Source organism: Lepidochelys kempii, chromosome 6, assembly GCF_965140285.1.
Source record: "Lepidochelys kempii isolate rLepKem1 chromosome 6, rLepKem1.hap1, whole genome shotgun sequence".
Taxonomy (NCBI): Eukaryota; Metazoa; Chordata; order Testudines; family Cheloniidae; genus Lepidochelys; species Lepidochelys kempii.
In genome coordinates this window covers 116,499,661-116,525,315 of record NC_136385.1, presented here as the reverse complement: position 1 = coordinate 116,525,315, position 25,655 = coordinate 116,499,661, and the positions used below count along the sequence as shown (strand labels likewise).

General features: G+C 46.7%; 1 protein-coding gene across 2 annotated transcripts in view; it reads right to left on the bottom strand.

The window, feature by feature from the left end:
* The window catches only part of CEP170B (centrosomal protein 170B), a 98,547-nt gene extending 77,881 nt beyond the window's left edge, over positions 1-20,666 (bottom strand). Inside the window, exons 1-2 of one of the 2 annotated variants that reach the window (XM_073349816.1) lie at positions 20,394-20,666; positions 16,102-16,237 (exon numbers count right to left, since the gene is read on the bottom strand). In XM_073349816.1, coding sequence (XP_073205917.1) covers positions 16,102-16,206 — 105 coding nt within the window. In that variant the 5' untranslated portion in view covers positions 16,207-16,237; positions 20,394-20,666. The remainder of the gene's footprint in view (positions 1-16,101; positions 16,238-20,393) is intronic. The other variant, XM_073349817.2, reaches the window with a different exon arrangement.
* Between the last annotated feature and the right edge of the window lie 4,989 nt (positions 20,667-25,655).

Genomic DNA, 25,655 nt, shown 5'->3' with positions numbered 1-25,655 from the left:
AGTTATCCAAAGGGAGGGGTACTGTGCACTTTGATAACCCTCCTAAAGCCTACATTAGATGGGGGCATATTTCCAAACACACCTACCCTAAATCTCTGTGTGCCAATTCAAAAACCTCCACCAGCACCCTGTATCAGCCCTTTCATACACTGCGCCTACCCATGCAGCCAAGTGGCATGTCTGTGGTCCCTGAAAATACTGTCACCACATTGGTCACATAGCCTCAAATCCTGAGCCTGCTGAGTTAGAACCATAAGCAGCTTAAAAATGTGGCTCTGTAGCGCAGGAATCCAAAGTAGTGGAGTCCCCATGGAGGGAGATCCCATACCACAGAGAACAGATATTGTGTGGCAGGTCTCCATGGCTCTATGTATAGAGAGCAGGGAGAGCTCCAGGAATGATGCAGGGAAGAGAGAGGAAAGAAAACAGTGGGCCACAGACAGATTCAAAGTGAGATCCACAGGGTCAGAAAGCTGCCTAGAGGAAGAGAATCAAGCAGCCTCTTACATATCCCCATATGGTTTAGTGGCAGTCAGAGCCCAGGTCTCTAGGCAGATCCAGATTCCGTTTCTCCCCAGGCTCAGCACAGAATCCACGGGCAAAGCCCTTCTGCTCCAGCTTTATGCACAGGATCAAGACTGCAGTTGGGGGAGGTTGCAGTGGGGGAGGTTTAGATTGGATATTAGGAAAAACTTTTTCACTAAGAGGGTGGTGAAACACTGGAATGCGTTACCTAGGGAGGTGGTAGAATCTCCTTCCTTAGAGGTTTTTAAGGTCAGGCTTGACAAAGCCCTGGCTGGGATGATTTAACTGGGAATTGGTCCTGCTTTGAGCAGGGGGTTGGACTAGATGACCTTCAGGGGTCCCTTCCAACCCTGATATTCTATGATTCTATAAGATGTGGAACTCAGCCTTGCCAATGCCAGGAGGGATCATGTTACTGGAGATAAATACGGCTGTCAGAAAGTTGTGATTTTACGCTCAAAGGTTGCAGCCACAGTGCTTTAAAGCTACGGTTTTATCAAAGGAAGTTGCGGCTAGGCCAAATTTAAGTGGCATTGAAGTAAGGGCACGATTTCAGTGATGGAGGCAGCTTACCGTGGGCGGTCCAGAGGCCACTTAGGCCCAGTGCGGGCACACAGTGCAGGGACCAAGCCCGCCAGTGTGGGCACCATGTGCTGGGGGAAAGTAATGTAGGGTCTTCCCTCTCTGCCCCACATCCATCCCTGCCCTCGCCCCCTCCCCAGCCCCTGGAGTTCCTAGGAGGGAGTTGCGATCATAGCCCAGAGTGTGCAGGAATGCAGGGACCAGGCCCCCCCATCCCAGTGGCAGCAGAGGCTCCCCACCTCCTCCATGCCGCACCTCCTCCAGCACATACCCCACCTCCTCCATGCCGCAGTTCCCTGCCAGGCCTGGCTTCCAGAGGCTCATTTCAGCACCTCCAGCCCTTGGATGCCACCGCCAGCTGCAGGGGCCGGCCTCTCCACAGCTGGCTCCGTGCACCTCACTCCCTGCCCCAGGATGGGACCACAAACAGCCTCCCCCTGACAAGAAGAACAGCCCAGCTTGAGTTATGTGAAAGCTAAGCACAGGACGGTCAGTTCCCTGGCCCACCCTACCTAAATGGTGCCGCTGCATGACTCCCTGAAATTCAGCCCAGCTCCCCCTCCATCATGACAGAGGGCGGCCAGGCCACATTTGCGAGTGGCATTGTGAAAAAGCCGCCGTGAATGCAGAAAGTTGCTGTTTCCACAACAAAGTTTCAGTCTGCAACTTCCGAACAGCCTCTGAGATAAAATAAATACAGGATGGCAGTTGCTGTATTCTGTACGTTAACGATAGTCTGATGTGTGTCACTGGCACTCAGATAACTGCAGTGTTCTGGCAGCAACCTGCAGCAAACATTCATTCTAAGTCAAAGGCTTTCCATGCCGAGTAGGTTACGCTTCTGTCAGTAACAATTGTTACTAGCACTCTGGGAAATGCTCAGAGCTAGCCACAGTGCAAAACAGTGACTGTCCCCGTAAGGAAATGTAAACCTCCTGGTGCCAGCCTTTTAAAAGGGACCACGGGATCAATTTAAAAACCGCATACTCTGATTTGAAATTTGTTCACTTATTATTGCTACAAGTAACACCCAAAATTCACAACACCAAGAGAGATTACCCAGATGGATTTCTTTTCCCTCGTTTGTCTACTTTGTGCATTTGACAGCACTTTGTGTACAGTCCATCTCACTATTTCTCCAGCACAATTAGTTAAGCCCTGCAACAGATCTGTTACAATGGATATATGTCAAAGTAGGGCGTGCCTTGTCTTCAATGGGACTCTGCATGAGTGTAGGGGTATGTGCTAGAGTAGCCCACTGGTGGGTGTGTGTTATGCATCTCCACTTTGTGCCCAATCCACAGGGGATATGAGTTTATTACAGTTCCAGGAATAGAGCCAGGCCTCAAAATGGCAGAGGTTGATGCTTTTAGTCCCATCACAACCAAGATGGTGGACACGAATAGATTCCAGTGCAGGACTGGGGCCCTGGTATAGCAACCGGGAGCAGAAAAATGTTTAAAAACACACACACAACCCAGGAAAATATAAATGCAAACTCTCAGCAGTTGGCCAGGGGATTCAGAGGTGGGTGCAGTGCTGGAGACTGCTTAATCCATTACTTTGAAATAGACTAGATTTGCAGCTGACCAGCATTTTTATGGGTTTATATCTGTGGCGCTCTCGCCACTTGTCAAGAGCTCTAAGGGAAGACTCTAGACAGGGGAAGGAAACAAACCCACAATTCAGCAGGTCAGGATCTAGAATCTTTCAGGAGTATAAGTCTTAACCAGAACATACACTGAATTTTCTCACCCAGTTTGAAATAACATGTCTATAACTCATCGTTAATCCTCTCTCGACCCAGCTACTGCAGCTTCCTCCTCTCTGGCTTCCCCGACTCGTTGTGCCATTCTGCAATCTGTCCAGAAGGCTGCCACAAAAAAGTCTGGCTTGTACGTTTACAAGGAGCAATGAAAGGCTAATGTCCCTTCCCCCAAACACACATACAAACCAAATAGTCCAGTCACATCCAGCCCTCTTCTGGTCCCCTTTGCTCACTGCCTTGTGTCCTTCAGTTCCAGCCCATGCTACATTCTTCAAGGCTCTGCCCAGCTTAGCACCTACGTAACACTCTACTCTTCCTTTTGCTTAAGCCCTCACGACCTTTCGTCTGCTCAAGCTGCCTGAGTATCTGCCCACTTCACGTCACACTATTCATCCCTGTTCCTCCCTCCCCATTGCTTGCTGCACGAGAACCATCTCCGGCCTTTCCCCGCAGGGTCTATCATGCCTCCAGCCCCCTCAAGACCTGCTTCTTGGGTGAGTTGGGTAAGTCTTAACCCACCCCTCCATTAAGTATTAGCAAAATAGACACGTGAAAACACAGAACCAAAATAGCAGGGCTATACTCAGATGTCATGAAACTAGGAGGACTTGTGCTAACCCCACAGCTCATTCACTTGCTTGCTGTTACAGCACAGTCCCCATTTATATGTGGTCTGTAAGGCTGTAGGCGCCTCAGAGCAGGGACCTTTGTCTTCAGACTAGGGCTGCCAAGTGATTAAAAAAATTAATCACAATTAAATCGCACGATTAAAAAATTAATCTCGATAAATCGCGCTGTTAATAGCATACCATTTAGTTAAATATTTGTGGATATTTTCTACATTTTTAAATATATTGATTTCAATTACAACATGAAATACAAAGTGTACATTGCTCACTTTATATTTATTTTTGATTACAAATATTTCCACTGTAAAAAACAAAAGAAATAGTATTTTTCAATTCACCAAATACAAGTACTGTAGTGCAATCACTTTACCGTGAAAGTTGAACTTACAAATGTAGAATTATGTACAAAAAATAACTGCATTCAAAAATAAAACAAGGTAAAACTTTAGAGCTTACAAGTCTACCCATTCCTACTTCAGGCAATCGCGCAAAAAAAAAAAGTTTGGTTAAAATCTGCAGACGATAAAGCTTCCCACTTCTTGTTTACGTCATCTGAAAGTGAGAACAGGCACTCACATGGCACTGGTATAGCCGGCGTCACAAGATATTTACATGCCAGATGCACTAAATATTCATGCTTCAACCCCCATTCCAGAGGACGTGTCTATGCTGATGACAGGTTCTGTTCAATAATGATCCAAAGCAGAGCAGACCAACACATGTTCATTTTCATCATCTGAGTCAGATGCCACCAGCAGAAGGTTGATTTTCTTCTTTGACGGTTCAGGTTCTGTAGCTTCCACATCTGAGTGTTGCTCTTTTAGGACTTCTAAAAGCATGCTCCGCACCTCGTCCCTCTCAGATTTTGGCCAGCACTTCAGATTCTTAAACCTTGGGTCAAGTGCAGTAGCTATTTTTAGAAATCTCACATGGGTACCTTCTTTGCATTTTGTCAAATCTGCAGTGAAAGTGTTCTTAAAACGGACATATGCAGGGTCTTCATCTGAGACTGCCATAACATGAAATATCAGACAGAATGGGGGTAAAACAGAGCAGAAGACATACAATTCTCCCCCAAGGAGTACAGTCACAAATGTAATTAACCGTTATTTTTTTAACGAGCATCATCAGCATGGAAGCATGTCCTCTGGAATGGTGACTGAAGCATGAAGGGGCATACGAATGTTTAGCATATATGGCATGTAGTTACCTTGTGTAAGGGGACTGTTGCCCCCTTACTAAGTCAGTGGGGGTGTTTTGGTTGGCTAGCTCCCAGTACTAAAGGGGGAAAGGTCTATGGGAAATCAGGACCCTGAGACTGACAGTCCCCAGGAACAATGGGGAGAGGCCAATGCTCCAGGTCAGCCTGAATGACAGGGCGGGCAGGCAGGCTAATCAGGGAGTCAGGAGACCAGGGAGGTCCCATCCTCCGTGTGAGCTGGATTTGCCTGGGTCAAAGCAGAGGCCCAAGCTAAGCTGGGGAGCAGAGCTGTGCCAGATCCAGAGGGACCAGACCCTGTCCTGGGAGCAAAGCTGCAAACCCAAAGCCAGAGGCACAGCCCAGAGAGAGCAGACTTGCCCTGGGAGGAGAGCTGCAGCAACCAGAGCCAGAGAGGCCAGAAAAACAGGAAGCAGGTCAGTGCTAGGAGCAGAGTCTGCAGAGCAGACCTGTCCTGGGAGCAGAGCTGTAGCAACCAGAGCCAGAGGGGCCAAAGAAGCAGCCCAGGGAGCTGGAGGCAGAGCAGCAGCAGCAGTGCAGAGACAGAGCGGTGGAGCTGGGGCTGGACCAGTCCGCAGCTGGGTGCGGTGAGCAGCTGGGGAGAGTGAGGGGGACCCTGGGCAGCGGGCCCACCACAGGGAGACGCCTAAGCCAAGAGGCTCTGCAGGCCAGGCTTGGATCGTAACCCCGACAGGGCGGGGGCGACACTGGGAAGAAGGATCCTACCACTTAGAGTCTGAGAGCGTGTGGCCCCACCAGAGCAAGTGTCCAACCCACAGCATCCCTACAGCACAGCCAGGGCCTGAGAAGAAGGCCTGGGACTTACAAGGAACAGACTGTGAACGGCCCGGACATTCCAGAGACACCGTTTGTGATGTTCCCTGCCACAGAGCGGGTTGATGTGTTTCCTTTAACCTTTCCCATTTTTCCTTATTCTTTTTAAATGTAATTGTTGATTAAATAACTTGTATTTGCTTTAACTGGTATGTAATGGTCAGTGGGTCAGAGAAGTGCCCGGTGCAGAGAGAGTACCCAAGAGTGGAGATACCCTAGACCCTGTCCTAGGTGACCGCAGCAGGGTTGGGGGTCGAGCCCCCCAGGAATCCTGGGCCCAGCCTTGTTGGGGTTACGAGGACTCTGCCAGACAGGAGAGTGGAAGGGGAGTCCTCAAGGGCAGGGAGGCCACTGCGTAAAGGAAGTGGGAGTGAAGACTCAGATCCTTTCGCTAGCCCGGGGTAATGCAGAAGCCAGGAAAGTTCCCCACAAGAGCAGGACTATTCCCCTGCTTACACTTGCAACACTGGCTACAAAAGTGCCATGCGAACACCTGTTCTCACTTTCAGGTGACATTGTAAATAAGCAGCACGCAGCAGTATCTCCTGTAAATGTAAACAAATTTGTTTGTCTTAGCGACTGGTTGAACAAGAAGCAGGACTAGGTGGACTTGTAGGCTCTAAAATTTTACATTGTTTTGTTGTTGAGTGAAGTTATGTAACAAAAAAAATCTACGTTTGTAAGAGATTGCACTACAGTACTTGTATGAGGTGAATTGAAAAATACTATTTCTTTGATCATATTCACATATTTAAGTGCAAATATTTGTAATAAAAATAATAATATAAAGTGAGCACTGTATACTTTGTATTCTGTGTTGTAATTGAAATCAATATATTTGAAAATGTAGAAAAATATTTAATAAATTTCAGTTGGTATTCGGTTGTTTAACAGTGCAATTAATCACGATAAATTTTTTTGAGTTAACTGTGATTCATCGATAGGCCTACTTCAGACATGTCTGTGAGGCGCCTAGCCCACTTAATGAACAAATAAATAGTTTAGGGTAATCTGAGACCTGAGGTGAGATCTGTCCTTCCAGCACTGATGCTAAAGTCAGCCCTAGGACAGAGGGGAGGCAGCTTCTGCCTCCTGTAATGAAGGGCTGTGGGCCCCTGTGGGCCCCTGCAATGGTACAGTAAGGCTGGAGCACAGGATTGCCCTGACCTCTCCTGCTTCCGCCCCAGAAAACGCCGGCACCAATGCCTCCACAAGAGGGGCGGAGGGGCACTAGAACCACTGGCGCTGGCTCTGCAGAACTCAGAGAGTCTCCAGAGCCCGGGTATTCCGGAAGGGTGCTGCAGCGCAAGATGAATTCACCCAAAGAGCAGTGGCGAGAGTGAAAATGTAGCCAAGTAGATTAAGAAGTTCATGTCAATTTCCTCGAAGCCATAGCTCTGTATGTTTAGTATACGCTATACATGAGACCAAAAAAACAAGAACACTATTAAAGTTGCAAATTCAAACACTCAGAAGTTAGGAAACATCAGAAGTAATGTTGCCTATGCAATCTTAATTCAGACACATTGGACCTATGCGTTATGAGACCGTATTTAATTACATAACCACGTCGGGATCTGGTGGGAAAAATGCTCTCTCATTCAGTGTATTGGGTAGACAGTGCTCACTTAATGAGCAGCTGTTCAATATTTTGTTTTCTTTTCATCATTCTATATGCAGTTCCTTATTTACTGCACATTGTTCAACCCCTGCTCTGAAGACAAAGTTATTAATTTCTTCATAGGCTTTTCTGTGGTGCTCATCCCTACAGAATCATAGAAATATAGGACAAGAAGGGACCTCAAGAGGTTATCAAGCCCAGTCCCCTGCACTCAGGCAGGACCAAGTAAATTTGGACCATCCCTGACAGGCGTCTGACTAACCTGTTCTTAAAAACCTCTAATGACGGGGATTCCATAACCTCCCTTGGTAACCTATTTCAGAGCCAATGGCCTAGCAAGGCCCCAGAAGGCCCCTGTGCAAGAATAAATTAGAGGCCCCCTTCCCAATTCTGAAATCCACCCCAATACAGCCCCCCACCCATCCACTTGCTCCTGCCTAGCTCCCCATAGCCCCAGTCCAGCTCTCCCGTCCCACAGCTCCTGCCTAGGTTCCCTCCATCTCCCTCACAGCCTCCCTACAGACCCCCAGCTCTCCCAACCCCAATCCAATCACCCCTCCAGGCCCTTTTAGTTCCCCTTTCTACCCCTCCAACTTTCCTGATCCCCCTCCCAGCCCCATTTCAGGCCCCCACAAGCCCTCCCTCAGCTTCCCCACTCAGTCCCCTCCAGCTCGGCTCCAACCCCAGTCTGCCACACCCTGCAGCTCCCCAGCTGTAATCCAGACCCACCAAGTTGCACTCAAACCCTCTTCCCCCATCCTAAATAGCTGTAATCTAGCACCCCAGCTCCACCCAGTTCTGCTCCATCTCCCTATCTCCTGTCTCCCCAGCTCTGATCTAGCCCCCCAGTTCCCATCTTCCAATCCTACAGTCCCCCTCCCCCAACCCTTCCTAGTCCCCACCCATACAAAGTGTCTTTTACCTTGCGTGCTCTCTCTAGGAGGGGGCCACATCTCCCCTCTTCAGGCAACCCTTGTCCCTGCACATCACCAAGCACTTTGACCCCGGCCCCCAGGCCTTCTGCTCGTGTCCTTGTCAGTTGCTCATGCCCAGGGTTACCCCAGCCAGAGGGACCTCCCATTCCAGCCTCGCCCAGTGCCCTGTGGGGCCAGTGAGCCTCACTCTTCCATGGTGGTCCAGTTCAGCTTCAGTGACGATTGAACCCATAACCTCATGGGCCCTGGTACAACTGTACCACTAGCACCACTGTAGCTATGCCACTGTCCAGTGCTTAATTATCCCTATAGTTAGAAAGACTTTCCTAATATCTTAGGCCTGGTCTAACTCGGTCAGTGTCTACACTACAAGGTTGCTCCCATCGATGTAAGCTGCCCACTACACCGACCTAATAACTCCACCTCTGCGAGAGGCATGGCACATAGGTCGATGTAGTGGCTGTGGAGACACTGCATTATTTACATCGCCTGTTGGCTGTCAGCCCCACATGCAGCTGACAGCCAGAGCGCCCCCCGACCCAGGGCCAACAGCCATAGCCCTGTGGGGGTGGGCTCCAGCTGTCAGTGTCCAACAATGCCCCATACAGTTAAGTCGATGGAAGCGCTCCTAGTGAGGACATGCACCAGCAACAGAGGGGACATAATGTGGACATGTACGTTGACATAACTTTGGTCAACTTAATTTTGTAGCGTAGACAGGGGCTAAACCTAAACCTCCCTTGCTACAGATAAAACCATTTACTTCTTGTGCTACCTTCAGTGGATATGGAGAACAATTGATCGTAGTCCTCTTCATAACAGCCCTTAACATATCTGAAGACTTATCTGGTTCCCACCCACCCCCCCTGCAGTTTTCTTTTCTCACGACTAAACATGCCCAGTTATTTTTAACTCTTTCTCATAGGTCAGGTTTTCTAAACATTTTATAATATTGTGTTGCTCTCCTCTGGTCGCTCTCCAATTCCTCACCTTTTTCCTAAAATGTGGCACCCAAAACTGGACACAGTACTCCAGCTGAGTAGAGTGGGACAATTACCTCCCGTATCTTTCATACGACACTTTTGTTAATACATCCCATAATATTAGCCTTTTTTTGCAACTGCAGCACATTGTTGGCTCATATTCAATTTGTGGTCCACTATAACCCCAGATCCTTTTCTGCAGTACTCTGCCTACCAGTTATTCCCCATTTTGTAGCCGTGCATTTGATTTTTAATTCCTAAGTGAAGTACTTTGTATTTGTCTTTATTGAATTTCATCTTGTTGATTTCAGCCTAATTTTCCAATTTGTCAAGGTCACTTTAAATTCTAACCCATCCCCCAAAGTGCTTGCAACCTCTCCCAGCTTGGTGACATCAGCAAATTTTAGAAGCATACTCTCCACTCCATTATCAAAGTCATTAATGAAAATACTGAATAGCACATGGTCTGGAACGGATCCCTACAGGACCTCATTAGATACTTCCCCCCCAACTTGACAGCGAACCATTGACAACTACTCGTTGATAGTCTTTCAAACAGTTGTAAACCCATCTCATAGTAATTTAATCTAGAACACATTTCCCTAGTTTGCTTATGAGAATGTCATGTGGGACTGTGTCAAAAGCCTTCCTAAAATCAACATCCACTGCTTCCCCCATCCACTAGGCCAGTAACCCTTTCAAAGAAGGAAATTAAGTTGGTTTGGCATGATTTGTTCTTGACAAATCCATACTGGCTATTACTCTTTACCCTACTATTTTCTAGGTGCTTATGAATTGAATGCCTAATAATTTGTTTCAGTATCTTTCAAGGTATTGACGTTAGGCTGACTGCCTCGTCTATAATTCCCCAGGTCCTCTTTGTTTCCTCCCTAAAGGCAGGTACTATGTTTGCCCTTCTCCATTCCTCTGGGACCTCACCCACCCTCCATGAGTTCTCAAAGATAACTGCTAAGGGTTCTGAGATTGCTTCAGCTAGTTCCTTAAGTAGAGCCTTGCATGGATACAACATTTGTATCCGCATCTGATCCATGAACCGCACAAATGGTCCATGGATATAAAGCAGATCTCCACAGATTTGCAGGGCTCTCAATATAAAATCTGTATCAGCATCTGATCTGCAATCTGCAAAAATGGTCTGCGAATATCCACGGATTTGCAGGGGTCTATCCTCAAGTACCCTAGGATAATTTCATCAGGCCCTGCTGACTTGAATCCTTCTAACTTACCTAAATAATCTTTAACCTGTTCTTCCCTATTCTGGCTTGTGTTCCTTCCCCCTGGTTAATATTAATTGTGTTAAGCATCTGGTCACAATTAATCTTTTTAGTGAAGACTAAAGCAAAATAGGTATTAAACAACTCAGCCTTATTGATGTCATCCGTTATTAGCTCTCCTTCCCCATTATGTAGAGGGCCTAAACTTTCCTTCATCTTGCTCCTAATATATTTATAGGACCCCTTCTTACTGCATTTTATGCCCCTTGCTAGGTGTAATGCATGGTGTTAGAAGTTCTGAATTTGTGTCTACATGCAAAACATGAGTACAAAAGAACAACACAAGCAAGTTGTCCATATTTCCACTTTTTGATTTTCAGGTCATTGAAGAGCTCATGTTGGAGCCATAATGGCCTCTTACTATTCTTCCTATCTTTTCTTCATATGGGGATAGTTTGCTGTTGTGCCTTTAAAAACTGCCAGCTCTCCTGAACTCCTTTATCCCTTAGATTTTCTTCCCATGAAGAGTTCTGTGAGTTAGTAGCTAAGTGTTTCATAAACATTAATGAATTTATCTTCCCAACACCCCTGCAAGGGTAGTATCCCCATTTTACAGATGGGGAGCTGAGGCACAAAATGATTTAGGTCAAAAGTTTCCACTAATTTTGGGTGCCCAGTTTTAGACACCTCGGACCTGATTTATCAGAGTATTTACCATCCCACACCCAGTCCCCGTTTCCTTCCCCAACCAGCCTCAGTTCCCATTCACAGCCCCTCATGCGATTTGACTCTTCCCTAACCCTCCCCACACACCCCGGTGCCCACTCCTAATGTACCCCTCTTTGGGCTCCTCATCCAATCTCAATCTACCACCCACACCCTCCCAGGTTCTGGCCCAGTCTCCCCCCTTCCTGGCTCCTTCTCCCAGTCTCTTTCCCTGGCCAGTTCCAGTTCTCCCCTGCATCCCAGGGCCTTATCAGAGCCTTTCTTCCCCCTCCCCGCATCACATTGGTTCTTAATCCCCGACCCCTTGGTACCCAACCAATTCCAGCTTCCTCTTCCCTGCTCACTGCTCAGAGTGCCAGTCTTGTTTTTTTAGTGGTTAGTTTTCAGTAAGAATTTTCAGTTTATGAAAACATAATTCTCTTCATTTTTGTTCAAACCCCAAATACAAAAAAGATTAAAAGAAGGTCAGAGTTGATTAAAAATGCCAATTATATTTTTCAGGAAAGTTTGAAAAAAGTTGTTATTGTTTTCCCCCTAAGTTCCCCAGGGGAAAAAAATGGTTTTGACCAAAATATCTTAATGGGAAATATTTTTTTAAAATTGATTTTTTTCCCCCCAAAGGTCATGCAAAATTGGCATTCTTTACTATGTTATTAAGAGGTGGATCTTGAAACCTTTACTCCTGTTGAATAATACCTTACTCCTTGGATAATTTCATTGGAATCAAGAGGACTGCTTGAAGAGCAAAGTACAACTCAACCTGAGAATAACAGAACTGAGTCCCTAACTATTTATACTAATCCAGGCTGCACTTCAAAATACAAGTTATACCCAGTTTTTCCCTTTTACCAATGTTCAGAACCAAAACATGCCTAAAAAGTGGAAATACTTGCACTAAAAAGCCTGACAACACGGCAGAAGTATTCTAAATATTTCTAATCCTCTAAGTAGGTGTAGAAGAGTTCCAGAAAGATTAAGTTCCTGCCTAGCAAACCAATTTAGTTTCAAGCTTTAAGGCTACAATCTTCTTCAACAGTAGATCCAGTCCTTTGGATGAAATAAGCAAACCCGGGTCAAAATAAAGCATACAGCATCCCTTTATAATTTTGTAATGACACAGTAAAGCATTTTAATTGTTTAGGAATCTATTGTTACCTGGAAGCAGCTCAACTCAAGAAATTTAAAAATAAGAATCTATTCCCTCCTCACCCCACAAAATAATTCCTAGAGCAGCAGAACAACAGATAGTGTGCTCTCTGGGGCAGGGACTGTCTTTTGCATCACATGAGGCCCTGATCAGGCACTTTGTTATTACCACAGTACAACTACTAAATAATCATAAAGGTAGAGACCTATTAGGTTTTACATTCCATTCCCCTGACAACAACAGTCTGTTGTATGTGTACTAGGAATAATTTATTGCTAATGGCTCAATCCCCAAAAACACACTTACAAACAAAATGACTTTTCAATAAGCACGCTGACCCAGAAGTTACAAACAAATGTACTGGTTCCAGTAAACTAGTAGTATGGTCCCCACACAAGAGCTTTGCCAATACACCTCTATGCAATGCAGCGTGCAACGTTCCCACTTCTTATGCCCCTCCGAAGACAAACTGTCATGCCAGTCTGCACAGTGGTTTTGTGATAAAGTTGTTGTAGCAAGAGGTCTATTTTTAGACCCCAACCTCCATCTACTCACATGCAACTTTGCAAACACATATGTGACGCGAAAATTCTATAATCTGCCTCAGATTACTGTAAACTCATTTCATCTGGAACCTAAAATAGCTCTGAAGAACATCTCTAGAAGTGAATAGCTAGTACAATAATCCACTATGCTGCTCAAAATGAGAAGTTAAGTATCATCTGAAGCAGTGGCGCCCAACCTTATTATACAGGAGGGCCACACAAACCTAAGCACAGCCTTGTGTGGACCAAACACATTCTCTGCCTGGGGCTGACAGCCCGAGCCCTGCCGCCTCATGAAATGCTCTGGTGGGCTATGTATGTATCCTGCGGGCCATAGGTTGGGCACCCCTGAGCAAGAGTAAGACTTATTACTGAGGACAGCAAAGAAATGCACTCAGAAAGGGTCACGTTTGATGTGTCACATGAACATCAACCAACTGGCCTTAAGAAGCAATCCACAGCTTTCAGTCTGGGTGAGCAGTTAAACCCGCCTCCCTTCACTCTCTCACCCAGACTCCCAACCACAATCACATCCTCCTCACAACTTCTACTGGCGCATACTTCATTTCCCCCGACCTGTGACCCACCAAAAAGAACCAGATTGGAATCTAAAAGGATCCCTGCTGCTAGGCTTTGCTGCTGATGGCATGAGTCTGTTAGTCCAGGAGCAGCATGGCGCTGAATCAGTGCTCAGCCTCACAGAGCAGTTCCTCAGATGGAAATACTGCACCAGAGGAATGGGGAGGGTCCAGTCTGCTAGCTTTGCAATGGGCTAACACTGAAAGAAACAGCGACCAAGATTTTTAAGAGTGACTATTGATTTGGGGTCTCCATTTTTGAGTGCCCAACTAGAGCCATCTGATTTTCAGAAAGTGCCAAGCACCCACCCTATGAAATCAGGTTCCTTTAAAAGGCCTCAAGTTGGTCACTTAAAGACTCAAGCCCTTTGGAACAATCAGGTTGTTTGAACAGTCAGATACAGCCCTACAGAAAATATTAGGACATTTTTTACCTCTGCACGTCTTACTTCCCACTTCCAAACATAGAAATATAAGAAAACAATCCAAGAAAGCATGATCAAGGGAATCCCCAATAAATGAAACAATACAATGCTGGAGTGGCAAACTCTGGAAAATCCAGTCTGGCCGTTTCATTCATTGCAAATCAATGCCCCCAAAACATCAAGTATTCCTTTTGAGTAGAGGTTTCTCAAATGTTGTTATAGCTAGACCACATTTTAATAGATGGATTGCTTGTTAACCCCTCCCCTCTGATTGGAAACCCAATCTCTCCCCTCCTATCCGTAATCACACAAAGACCCTGCAGCAGCTACAAAAATTGTGTGCACTGGAAAACAATATTAGAAAAGCATTTATGACATGTCTCTATACTATTTAGCAGGTGGAAACCAGGAAGAGAGCCCCACTGCACAACAGCCAGCTTTCTGCCAATCACCACTAAATGCTGCAACCAGTGATCTGTGGCTGAGTGTACAGGAAACTCTGCTTTAGACAGCACAAGACAAAGCTCTTTCCCCTCTTTGCAGCCCAGTTCATTTGTAACTAAAAAAACAACCACCCCACAATGAAGATCTCTCTGCATCTAAATATTAATGTTTCTGCAAGGCCAAATCCAAGAATTTTGGTCCTGAATTTCCACGAAATCCTAAGGCGAAGGGCTCCTGGTTAATGTTCTTCTCCAGTTTGTACATCTGTATGTTCAACAATATGTAGCATTGTTTAGCTGAAACATCTGACCATCAAGGCCAAGACTGAAAACAAACTGGATTATTCCACAGGGGGGTGGGAGAAAATCATCTTTATGTACAAGTAACACAGTAACTTTTTGGGACAGAAGGATGCCATCTAGTTCACAACACCACATCAGCTAAAGTTTCTGCACTGAACATTAGAGTTTCTTTTAAGTCCTTGGCTTCGATGTTTACTCTGAAAGCACTAACAATGTAATTAAATGTTAAGTTAGCAAAAACCAAAATCACAAGCATCAATGGATGGTATATGCAGTAAAACCTAGAGGACAAAATAGCCTAACCACTCAGCATGACAGGACAGAATCGGGTTTCTTTTGTGTAGTGTCTGTATGAGCATCAGTATTGTTACTCCTAAGGGAATTCTGCAGCACTGCACAAGTGCAGAATTAATGTCCCCTGCAGATTTTACTCTTTCCCTGCAGAATAATTGATTCACATGCCCCATGCGGGTCCATTTGGTTTGGCCACTGGGACCAGCCGGGGAAACGTAAATCACCGCACAGGTGGGCGCGGCGGAGCGTGTGTACGGGATTCTGTCCCTCTCGCTTACTATCGTGTTGTGCCTGGAGCCAGAGAGGGGCAGGACTGGGGAGGTCCCAGCCAGTGGCTCCTACCGTGTGCTGAGCTCCAGCTGTTAGTCAGGTGCTGAACTATCTGTACATGTTTCAGTGCTGGGCCAGATCAAGGCCTAAATTCACTCCTAAGGATGTCCTGCCCTTTAGGATATGTCTACACAGCAAAGAAAAACCTCTGGCTAGCTTGTGCCAGCCAACTCGGGCTCACGGTGTGGGGGTTGCGGTGCTGATTCATTGCTGTGTAGACTGCTGGACTGGGGCTGGAGCCCAGGCTCTAGGACTCTTCAGGGTGGGAGGGTCCTAGACCTTTGGTTCTAGTCTGACGCCGCAATTCTGCGCAGCAAGGAAACAGCCCCACAGACCAGCCACAGGGTTTCCTTTGCTGTGTAGACATGCCCTTGAAGTCTTCTGTGCTTGACATACATGGAAATATTAGTATTGCCCTCTGCTCTATGGAGCCATATAAATGTGCTAATATGTGGAGTAAGGAATCTATTTGTCAAAACAAATTTTCTGACTCTTTTTTGTTGTCTGTATTGTTACAGACATACTTGTTGATGGGTATTTTGAAATAAATGATCAAACTAATTGAAAATGGCATAATTATATTGTGTTGACAAATAAAATATGCAGAATTTTAAAATATTGTGCACAGAACTTTTAAAATTTTGGCACAGAATTTTTAATTTTTTGGCTCAGAATTCCCTCAGGAGTAGCACCGTTAATCTGCTCTAGGCTGTTACCTTACAGCTAATGAAGCCCTGACTCTCAGACTAATCACTGGACCATCTGAGAAAGCTCACTGTCACTTTCACAAGTCCATTAAACCTCTGTGGATATGGTAAATTTAGCCTCAAATCAAGTTCTTATGAACTAGGGGATTTATTTAAAAGCAACGTTTAGGTCTGCAACAGCATCTAGACCCCTAACTTCACAGTCAAGGCATCTACTACATCTTCAAGGGATATTTACCAGATCAGAAATTTTTTTATGAAAATATATTTACCTGGAGCATTAGTTCACAGTCATCTCTGCCAACAAATATCATCTCCCGAGGGAGCCGGTGGCGAATGCCAGTGCTGCTCACCAGGAACCACGAAGTCACACTCATTTTGGTGTTTGGCACTTAACCTTTAAACATCCTGAACAAATAAAACAACACATATCTAGTTTGTTATTACTTATTGGCCAGTAACAGAAGCAAGTTAATTGACAGCATTGAAATTAATCTAAATGAATTAAGCAAGTTTTGTGGGAGTTTATAAACAGATTAAAATACATGGTTACCGGAATCCAATAGCTACAAAGCCGACAGGTGGTATAGAAGCAGAAGTATTTATTCACACAACGCACAGTCAACCTGTGGAACTCTTTGCTAGAGGATGTTGTGAAGGCCAAGACTATAACAAGGTTCAAAAAAGAACTAGATAAATTAATGGAGGATAGGTCAGTCACTGGCTATTAGCCAGGATTGGTGTCCCTAGCCTCTGTTTGCCAGAAGCTGGGAATGGGCAACAGAGGATAGATCACTTGATGATTACTTGTTCTGTTCATTGCCTCTGGGCACCTGGCACTGGCCACTGTAAGAAGACAGGATACTGGTCTAGATCAGTGGTTCCCAAACTTGTTCTGCCACTTGTGCAGGGAAAGCCCCTGGTGGGTCGGGCCGGTTTGTTTACCTGCCGTGTCCGCAGGTTCTGCCAATCGTGGCTCCCAGTGGCTGCAGTTCATTGCTCCAGGCCAATGGGAGGTGTGGGAAGTGGCGTGGGCTGAGGGACATACTGGCCGCCGCTTCCAGCAGCTCCCATTGGCCTGGAGCAGCGAACCGTGGCCACTGGGAGCCACGATTGGCCAAACCTGCGGACGTGGCAGGTAAACAAACCGGCCCGGCCCGCCAGGGGCTTTCCCTGCACAAGCGGCAGAACAAGTTTGGGAACCACTGCTCTAGATGGACCATTGGTCTGAACCAGTATGGCCGTTTTTGTTCTTAAGCAGGGAGGCTCTCTGGACCAGGCATTCTCTGGGCACTGGCAACCTGCTGCATCCTCCAGATTGGCAAGGAGCACAGTGCATGCTTCCTCCACCTTCATATTCAAACAGTCAGGCTGGTTCATAACAACTGGCCATACCAACTCGGGGAGTAAGGAGACATAATGTGCCCTCTTATTCTCCTTTGTGGGGTACCCGCATCGCAGGAGGAACACAAGACATGGAGAGGGAAAGAGCAAGTGGGTGGGGAATGGCCATGTAGGGCAGGGAGTGGACAGAGCCTTGCATCCCCCCATCTCATTGAGCCAGCCACAGGAGCTCAGCTGGTACATGGTGGGGGATGCAACCTGCTACTGTTCATATTAGTAGCTCTTTACTTCCCCACCCCACCCCGCAGCAAGTGGGAAGAAACAGGGAACAGACTGTGGCTATCAGAGGTGTGTCACAGTTTGCTCTCCAGTCTGCTCCAGGACCGTGCAGCTACATACTTCCCATTATACCAGGCTCACTGCTAAATCACAGTCTAACTCTAAGGTAGGAATGGTCAGAGATCAGCAATGCTAATGCATAAAGGAAGAGCATGACTTCTGCAGGCAACTGTTCCAGCAAACCTGTTCGCTGCTTTTACGCTCTCATTAGGTTTCTGATGTTCCTGGGCAAGAGTGGATAGGGAAGAAAACCATTTGTTTGGGGGGAAGAGGAGCGTTTCTCTCTCTCTCTTCACCTTCCCACTCCCCCCCATCCCCGAAGAAAATAAGAATGCATCACTAATTAGACTCCCTTCTTTTTTCTGTCCATTTGATTTCCCCCACATCTTCCTCTTCTCAAAGTTTTGTTTCTAGCTATAGGTGAGAGTGTGTGTGATGTCCATCTAACAAAACAGGATGGATCAACAATACTAATCAGCAAGAAAGGGAAAGAGACCATTTATCATAACACATGCCCATGATCTCTGCATTACAGAATCTTCCTTTTGAGGATCTCAAAGCAGATTTCAAACATGAAGTAAACTTCATGAGCCCTGAGGCAAGTATTACTATCCCCTTTTTACTGTGTGTAAACAAAGTCACATGACACTAAGTTCACATGAAAAGATACCCCTAGTTTTTGAGCAATTTGGGCTATGCACCTTTGGCTTTACATCCTCTTCTCAGGCAAGTGCCTAACTTGGCTTTTGGGCTGATATGGAACTATTAACTTTTGGGACATGCGCCCGCAACTGCGATAAGACTAACAAACACTATCCTGCATCAGAAAAAATGCCATCATCCACCCAAGAGACATTGAAATGAGTTCCAATCCAATGAAGTGAGCTGTAGCTCACGAAAGCTCATGCTCAAATAAATTGGTTAGTCTCTAAGGTGCCACAAGTACTCCTTTTCTTTTTGCGAATACAGACTAACACGGCTGTTACTCTGAAACCTGCTTGCCTTGGGAGGCTCAGAGAGAGGTTCTGGATGTGGTCTGTCTAGGATTATTAACTCCTTGGGGCACGGATTCTGACTTCATCTGTATCCCATACAACACCAAGCAGTCAGTGGTTAGAACACGACTGAGTATCCCTAACACATACTACTGGGCTTCCTTTATTTTCCTTTTTTAGCATCTGTGAGTGCCCCCGAGTTCCTCTGGTTCCTTCCATCCCTTCTTAGGTATTCCTATAAAAGTACCTAGATGTGAACAATCACAGAAAGCCACCTGGCACCAGTGCCCCAGGAGCCGACATAAGGGAAGGACTTCTCCTGCAGAAAGGATACCACTGTAAATCCACTCCCCTGTCACCTCTAGCCTATTCAAAACAGCCTCATCAACTTGTGAGTGGGCACAATGCCATTCAAGCTGTAAGTGCAAGAAGCCGGGAGGCCTTGTATTCATACCAAAAACTATTTGTGAAGGGCAGGGACCCAAACAGAAAGGTCTGCACTATTATGCTGCGAATCCTACAGAAACGCTTGGGGATAAAGCAACTCAGCCCACCTCTTGACACTACATTTTGCTTCTAATGCCATGCAGTGTGTCCATGTCGGCATTTGTTGCTAGGAGGAAGGGAATAAACACTCCATAAAGCTGCTATTGGCCCACAATGCAGAAAGTCAGTGGAGGAATTGAAGCCGCAACCCTTAGCTAGATTCAGTGGAGAGAGGCTGTATCTTTAATCAGCTCTCACCCCTAGCAGCAGACACCACTGAAACTAATGCTTATTATGGACATCTCTAGGAGGAGAGGAAGGTTATTTATACAAGCCAAAAAAAAAAAAAAAAGGCAGAACAAAGCCACTTAATCCCATTGAATATACAAGTGTTTTTGTTTTTAAAGGAAGAGGGGTGGAGAGGTGGGATTTACCAAGCCGCACACTGGATGTTAACGTGATCAAATCCACCACAATGGAGGGGCAGAGATTGAGAACAAAACCAGCTAGGGGATGTTTAAGATGCTGATTGCATGTGTGGTGGGCCACTGATGCCAATAAACCGGCTAGCTTGCATATTCCTCCATGATCCGCCACCATTAGAAAGCTGCTGCCAGCCATCCACACCCAGGGAAAACACCAACCAAACAAGGTGCGACAACAAACCCTCCAGCCTGCGGGTCCAAGGATCGGGGGGATGGACCCCATTAGTCATGGGGGAGGCAGACCGGGGCTCTTTGTCTCGAGAGGACCGGGCTGAAGAAAGAGGAGGCGGAGGATCAGGGATAAGATGGTTTAAAGCACACTGTCTGTTTCCCTGCCCAAAATCATCATGGGGGGGTGGAAGACGGAACAGAGCCGAGCCGGGGGGGGGGGGGGGAGCTCTGCCCCCCATCCCCTCCCAGCCCTAGACTGGAGAGCGTACGAACAGTTCCCCGGGCCCCCCTTCCCTGCCCCGGCCCCCCCAGCGATCAATCGCCGCCACCAGGACTTGGAAAGGGGCCCAGCCGCCTTCCCCCGGGGCCCCCAGCCCGGCAGATCTCTCTCGGTCCAGGCGCCCTGCGCCTCCGCCCCTGCCCCGCTCTCGACACTGTACCCCAGATCCCCCCCCCCCCGCATTTCTCTACCCCGAGCCCCTGCGCCCCCTCCCCGGGGGCGGCCGGCTCCCCACCGCATCTCACAGCCCCGAGCCCCAGCTGCCCCCTTGGCAAGGCACCGAGCGGGCAGCGGCCCCGCTTCTCCGCCCGAGGAGCCCGCACGCAGGCCCGGGCCGGCTGGTGCCTTGCAATCCAGCCAGGTGCTGCTGTGGCGGAGGCCGCAGGCCAGAGCCACCGAGGATCAGCTGTTTCCTGTCGGCTGCCGATCCATCCCCCTCGCTCCCCGGCCCGGCCTCCCGGTACCTGCTCCAGCCCGCCGCGGCCGCCTGCCCCTGCCGCTCCGCCAGGTGCGGGTGGCGGCAGGTACCGGCTCAGCGCCTGCCTCTAGCCGGCTCGGCCTGCCCGACTGGCCGCTCCTCCGGCTTTGCACATTGTCAGCGGCGGCCGGGCTCCTTCCCTCTCCTGCCAGGGGAAGGCAGCGCCGCCCGCACTCGCAGGGCAGGTTCTCGACGTCAGGAGGCGGCTCCTACCCCTTCCACCACCCCCGATCCCGTCTCGCCTGCAGCCGCCCTCTCCGGAGCAGACAAGCCAGGTTAGGTCAGGTGACAGCCTGGTTTAAACATTAAAGCTGCCTGCAGCCTCAGCTCTGCTGTGACCCCAGTCACGGCGAAGTTGGCTGCAACGCGCTTGGGTGTGTTCTGCAAGGAGCAGACATGTTCCAACCACGAGTTAGGACGTGATAATGGGCAGGGCTTTTTCCTCCAACCCCCAGCGGATTTAGGAGCTACACTCCGATTATTATTTATAGGGCATCGTAGCTGTGCATCAGGCTTTACAGTAAATGCACCTGTTAAATGCAGTTTGTCAACACATTGTCAAAAGCGCGGGTGCAAACATGGGTGGGCATTTTTGCTTGCAGGCACATTACCCAATGTGCATAAGAAGTTGGCCAGATGCTTATGTGCAACCCCAGCTTCTGTGAGCACGCCCATTCCTTGCATATGCACAGGTCGGAGCATGCCAGGGTGTGCATCTACTTTCACCCATTTATTAATGAAAGTGTCGGCCAAGGCCTTGCCCTTAACAGCTGGCAGGCTAGTAGCTGGTTGTTGTGCCAAATGTAGTTGATGTTCCAGAAAAGATCTATCTAGCAATCACTGGTATTTCAAAGGTGTCTCTCATCCTGGTATCTAAACACCCAATGTAGCGCCATGGTAGGCAGATCCTAATCTGATTGCTGGGTACTTGACTTTCCCATTCATAATGAACACTAATAATAATAGTTAATGTATTTCTCTTTTATAGTGTCTTTCATTCAAGGTTCTCAAAGGGCTTTGTAAACATTAATTAAGCTTTGCAACACTTCTGTGGTGTAGACTGTATTATCTCCAGTTCGCAAGGCTATAAAATTAATGCAGCAAATTCAGTGTCAGAATTAAGAATGGAGTTCTGCTCCTGATCCTCCAGGTTTTCCCAAATCAAGCCAGGGCCACATGCACATCGGAAAGCAATAGCGCTCGGACCCTGGGTCCCAGCTTAACACGTGCTTGGATCTTCCAGCCCTGGAGGGGCCTGGCACCTTAGGTCCGAGCCCTAGGTTAACACAATTGGTGTGTGGGTGCAAGGAGGGTTAGGCGTGAGCCCAGGCTCAAGCCTGGGCTACATTGCTGTGTAGACATACCCCCTTTGGCTTAGTGGAGTAGGCTGAAATTCCATTCAACATGCATTTTTAAAGCATGCTTATCCTACTTAATATCCTTAGTTGCTACTCCTTGAAGGAACGTATCTCAGAGCGACAAGGGATTGGAGTAATCTGGAGAGTTTGTGAATGGAATAAGAGATTGTTAAGGGAACAAGTTCAGGAAAACACGTCAGGGATGGTGATATACGAAGGTAATTAGAAAATCGCTGATGCTCACTAGTATGGATAGCAGTCAGCCAGCTTTTCCCTGTTGGAGCCACTGAGTATTATTAGAACGCATCCAGTGTTTAATTTGTAATGTAACTGCCGGGGCTCGAGCAACATTTTTTACTTTCATAACTGACACGGCAAGCCCAGAGGTGGCAGAGCTATGGACTGCCAAGCCTAGAAGTGCCAGGACTCAGCCCTGGCACAAATGAAGTACTGAATGTGCCCAGCCATGTGCGAGTCTGGTAGAGAGAAGGGTCTGATTTTTAGAAGTGCTGAGTGCCCACAACTCCAGATGAAGTCAGTGAGAGCTGTGGCTGCTTAGGACCTACCTCAGAAAACCAGGACCAATGTGGTCTCCAGGAACCGACATGGGCATCTTTGTTATGTTTAAGAATTTGGATTAGGGACATAACCAACTATTTACAGTAGCAGATGGTGGCACAGGCTACAGCGGACACTCGCTTCTACCAGTGTTGTGTCAATATAACTCCATTGACTTCGGTGGAGCTACCCTGATTTACACTGGTCACAAATGAATTCAGAATCCATTCTCATATCTTTATGTCTAGATAATGCAGTGATTAGCACTCTATGAATACTAGTAGGTATCATGGTTACCAGGAGGAAAGGCCATTGATTGTAAGTTCCAGCGTTCAGGAGGGAGAGATAAGCTACAGCACAACTGGGAGAAGAGATTGCATTTCTTCTCTTCCTCCCCTACTCTAAAAGTCGTAGTTATTAATAGTTTGCATTATGATTCCCACTTTAATCAACGTTTGAGTTCTTCTCTGGGAAATGCCTTGTGTCCAAACGTAACTCAGGGTATTGATTCTCTTCCGAGACCTAAGTGACCTAAAATCCAGCTGTGCCTGAGACCACCTCTCCTGCAGGAGTGGTGCTTAGCTAGGATTCTCTTCTTCTTGTCTGCTCCAGCGTTGCGCTCCATGGGACTGACAGTAGGACTTTCTCAGTGGCAAGCCCTTGCCTTTGGCGTCCTTTCGGATCTTGTGCAAGGCACATCTATTTAGTCTAGCACTTTAGCCAGTAGTAGATTCTCTGTACGTGGACAAGGTGGAGAACTGTCTCCTTTCTGGGGCCATTTTCATGGGCCCTTTAGATCTGCTTGTGCATTTTTGGGGATGTTGGTATAATTTATTATAGGGCCTATATAAATAAATGTGAACTTTACTACATTATTTAGTTTAGTCTTTGGTTGCGTTGTGCAGTTATGGTTGATTTCACTATTGCATAGTTTATCTCATAAGTATTTTCACTTCCTGTTGAGCTACACTTGAGAAGTTTCTCTATTAGCCTAATCACCCAATAGGACCATAGTGGTACAATTTATTTCTCTCCATGAGCCTACCATCTTCTAGACACGTCTTTGTTCATAGGTACCTGTAAAAAGGTTTTAGTCACTCTCTCTATACGGTTAGTATCTTTGAGAGTGATACTATTTTGTGCGGGTGTACACATCCACGAATGTACTGTACAAAATATAGATGGCACCTCACTCCCTGCTCCTTGGACACTTTCCTTCTAACTTAATACAGTTCAGACAGACACACAGGGCCTAACTATACATTGTGTTACAGCCCCTTTATGCCGCTCCAATGATGTAGTGGGAGCAAAAAGTTAGGAGATACAGACCCTGGAGAATAATTCTAGCAGATTTTTGAATGGTTTAAAAGCTCTGGCACTGCTGAGGTCTGGCTATTTTTGGCTTCCAGAACAGCTCCTCAGGGTTATTGCAAGCATCCACATTTAAGTTAGACTGCCCTAAGGCTGCTCTAATTGACACTGGTACAGCTGACGTCCTGAACACAATGTATAAAGCCATAATGGATTGCACTATAACTACCTCAGATTCCCACCTTCAGGAAAATTGTTCTCTGCAGCAATGCTAAGGCCATAGCAACCCAGGCTTTGTCCATCAGGTAGCTAGCTACCTTTTATAAATAAACTAGATAGAAAATGTTACTGTGCACTCTTTAAAGTTTGCCACGATCTACCCCACAGCACGTGGGCTGAGGTGAGCTCCGTGTACACATGCAGTTTGTGAATTTGCTGAGCACTCTGGGACCTTTGGATATAAATATTAGCCATTCACCAATCCCCCAGGTTCTTTCATTCACTTTTGAATAACTTCCTTTCAGATGCATTAGTAAAGGCTCCCAAGAGGTCATGGAGTCTGACAAGAATTTTAACCCACTCCACACAGCTGCATTCTGCTACCCAGTGGGCACAGTTCTGTTAGGGCAGTCACGTGTCTCTCAGAAAACAAGGATTTCTTAATTGCAGGAGGGCCATTTCTTCAGAGTCTTGCTACCTGCAGCGGCTGCTGCATACAGTCTTGATTAGTGTGTGCCTGGAGCTCTCTCATGTCACCTCAGGCCAGGATTCCCAGACTTCCTGTCAGAGGCAGGAGAAAGAATCTGTGCGTACTTAGAAGATGGCATAAAAGGCCTGATCCGGCATTCCTCATATATCCAAAACATTCATTGTCTTCCAGCAGGGAGTGCACAGTTGAGCCCTACACCAAGGTTTTCATAAGGCTTCCCCCAAAATTACAAGTCAATTGATTGTTTTAAAACTTTTTATTAAGGCAAGCTTACAATGAAAAGTTAAAAATACTTATTTAGGATCAGGTTAATACTCAAAGAACCTGGCTAAAGATTCTCTCCTCCTCCAAGTACTGTAAAAAAGGGTGACTAAATTACCTCTTTGGGGCACTACTCTTGTGTCCATTCTTGATGTAAAGCTTTTCCATCACAAGGACAGTCCATATTTTGCCACAATTCTACAGAAGTCACATTTTTCAAGGGATAAGCAATACAAGGCCTTGCTGTTAACAATAAAAGAAGTTCATTTGTTCTGTTTAAAATGTAGACCTTTTACTCACTGGAGCATTAAGTAAGCAGGTCAGGGAATCTCTGGGAAGCTAGCATTTTTTGTCATAAGATTAATCTCTTTAATAATTTCTTTCCCAGATGGTCTAATTCCTGCAACACAACCACCACGTGTACCAGTATGTTCCCCACAATCCTGTCAACAGAGTGCCTCCCGAGTAGCAAAAACTTGATGGAGCTTAACTGGAGTCAAATGCCATCGAGACAGTAGTTTATGAAAGTTTTCTTTGTGAGCTATGCAAACTGAAGGTGTCTATCCCCTTTCCCATGGAGGCACCCACTCATCTAGATCAATTTCTTTGTCCACGTTTCCCTCCCACTTTTTCATGGGGGGTAGTTTTCCTATCAACATCTTTTTCAAACAGAACTGTAGGAGGGCCTTGTTTTTTTGAGGTGTCCAACCGGAGATGCCTTAGAAAGGCCTGATGTTCAAAAAATGCAGAGCACCTGCCCTCTGCAAACCGCAGCCCTTTAAAGGGCTCTCAGTTTGCCCCCCACCCCCAAATCACTAGCTACTTTTGAAAGCCTGACCTCTGTCCCTTTAAATGGTTAATAGGGCTTCTTGGTAGTTGTATTTCAATTATAAATCGTTCTACAGCTTATGGGTCTGGTTCTCCTTTCGCTTACTCTGGTTCTATATTGCTGTAACCACATTGCTGGCTCCTGATTTACAGCAGGGGCAATGAGGAGAATCAGGTCCTCCTTTCACACTAAGTATTATCTCCAGCCCTGCAGAATATTCCG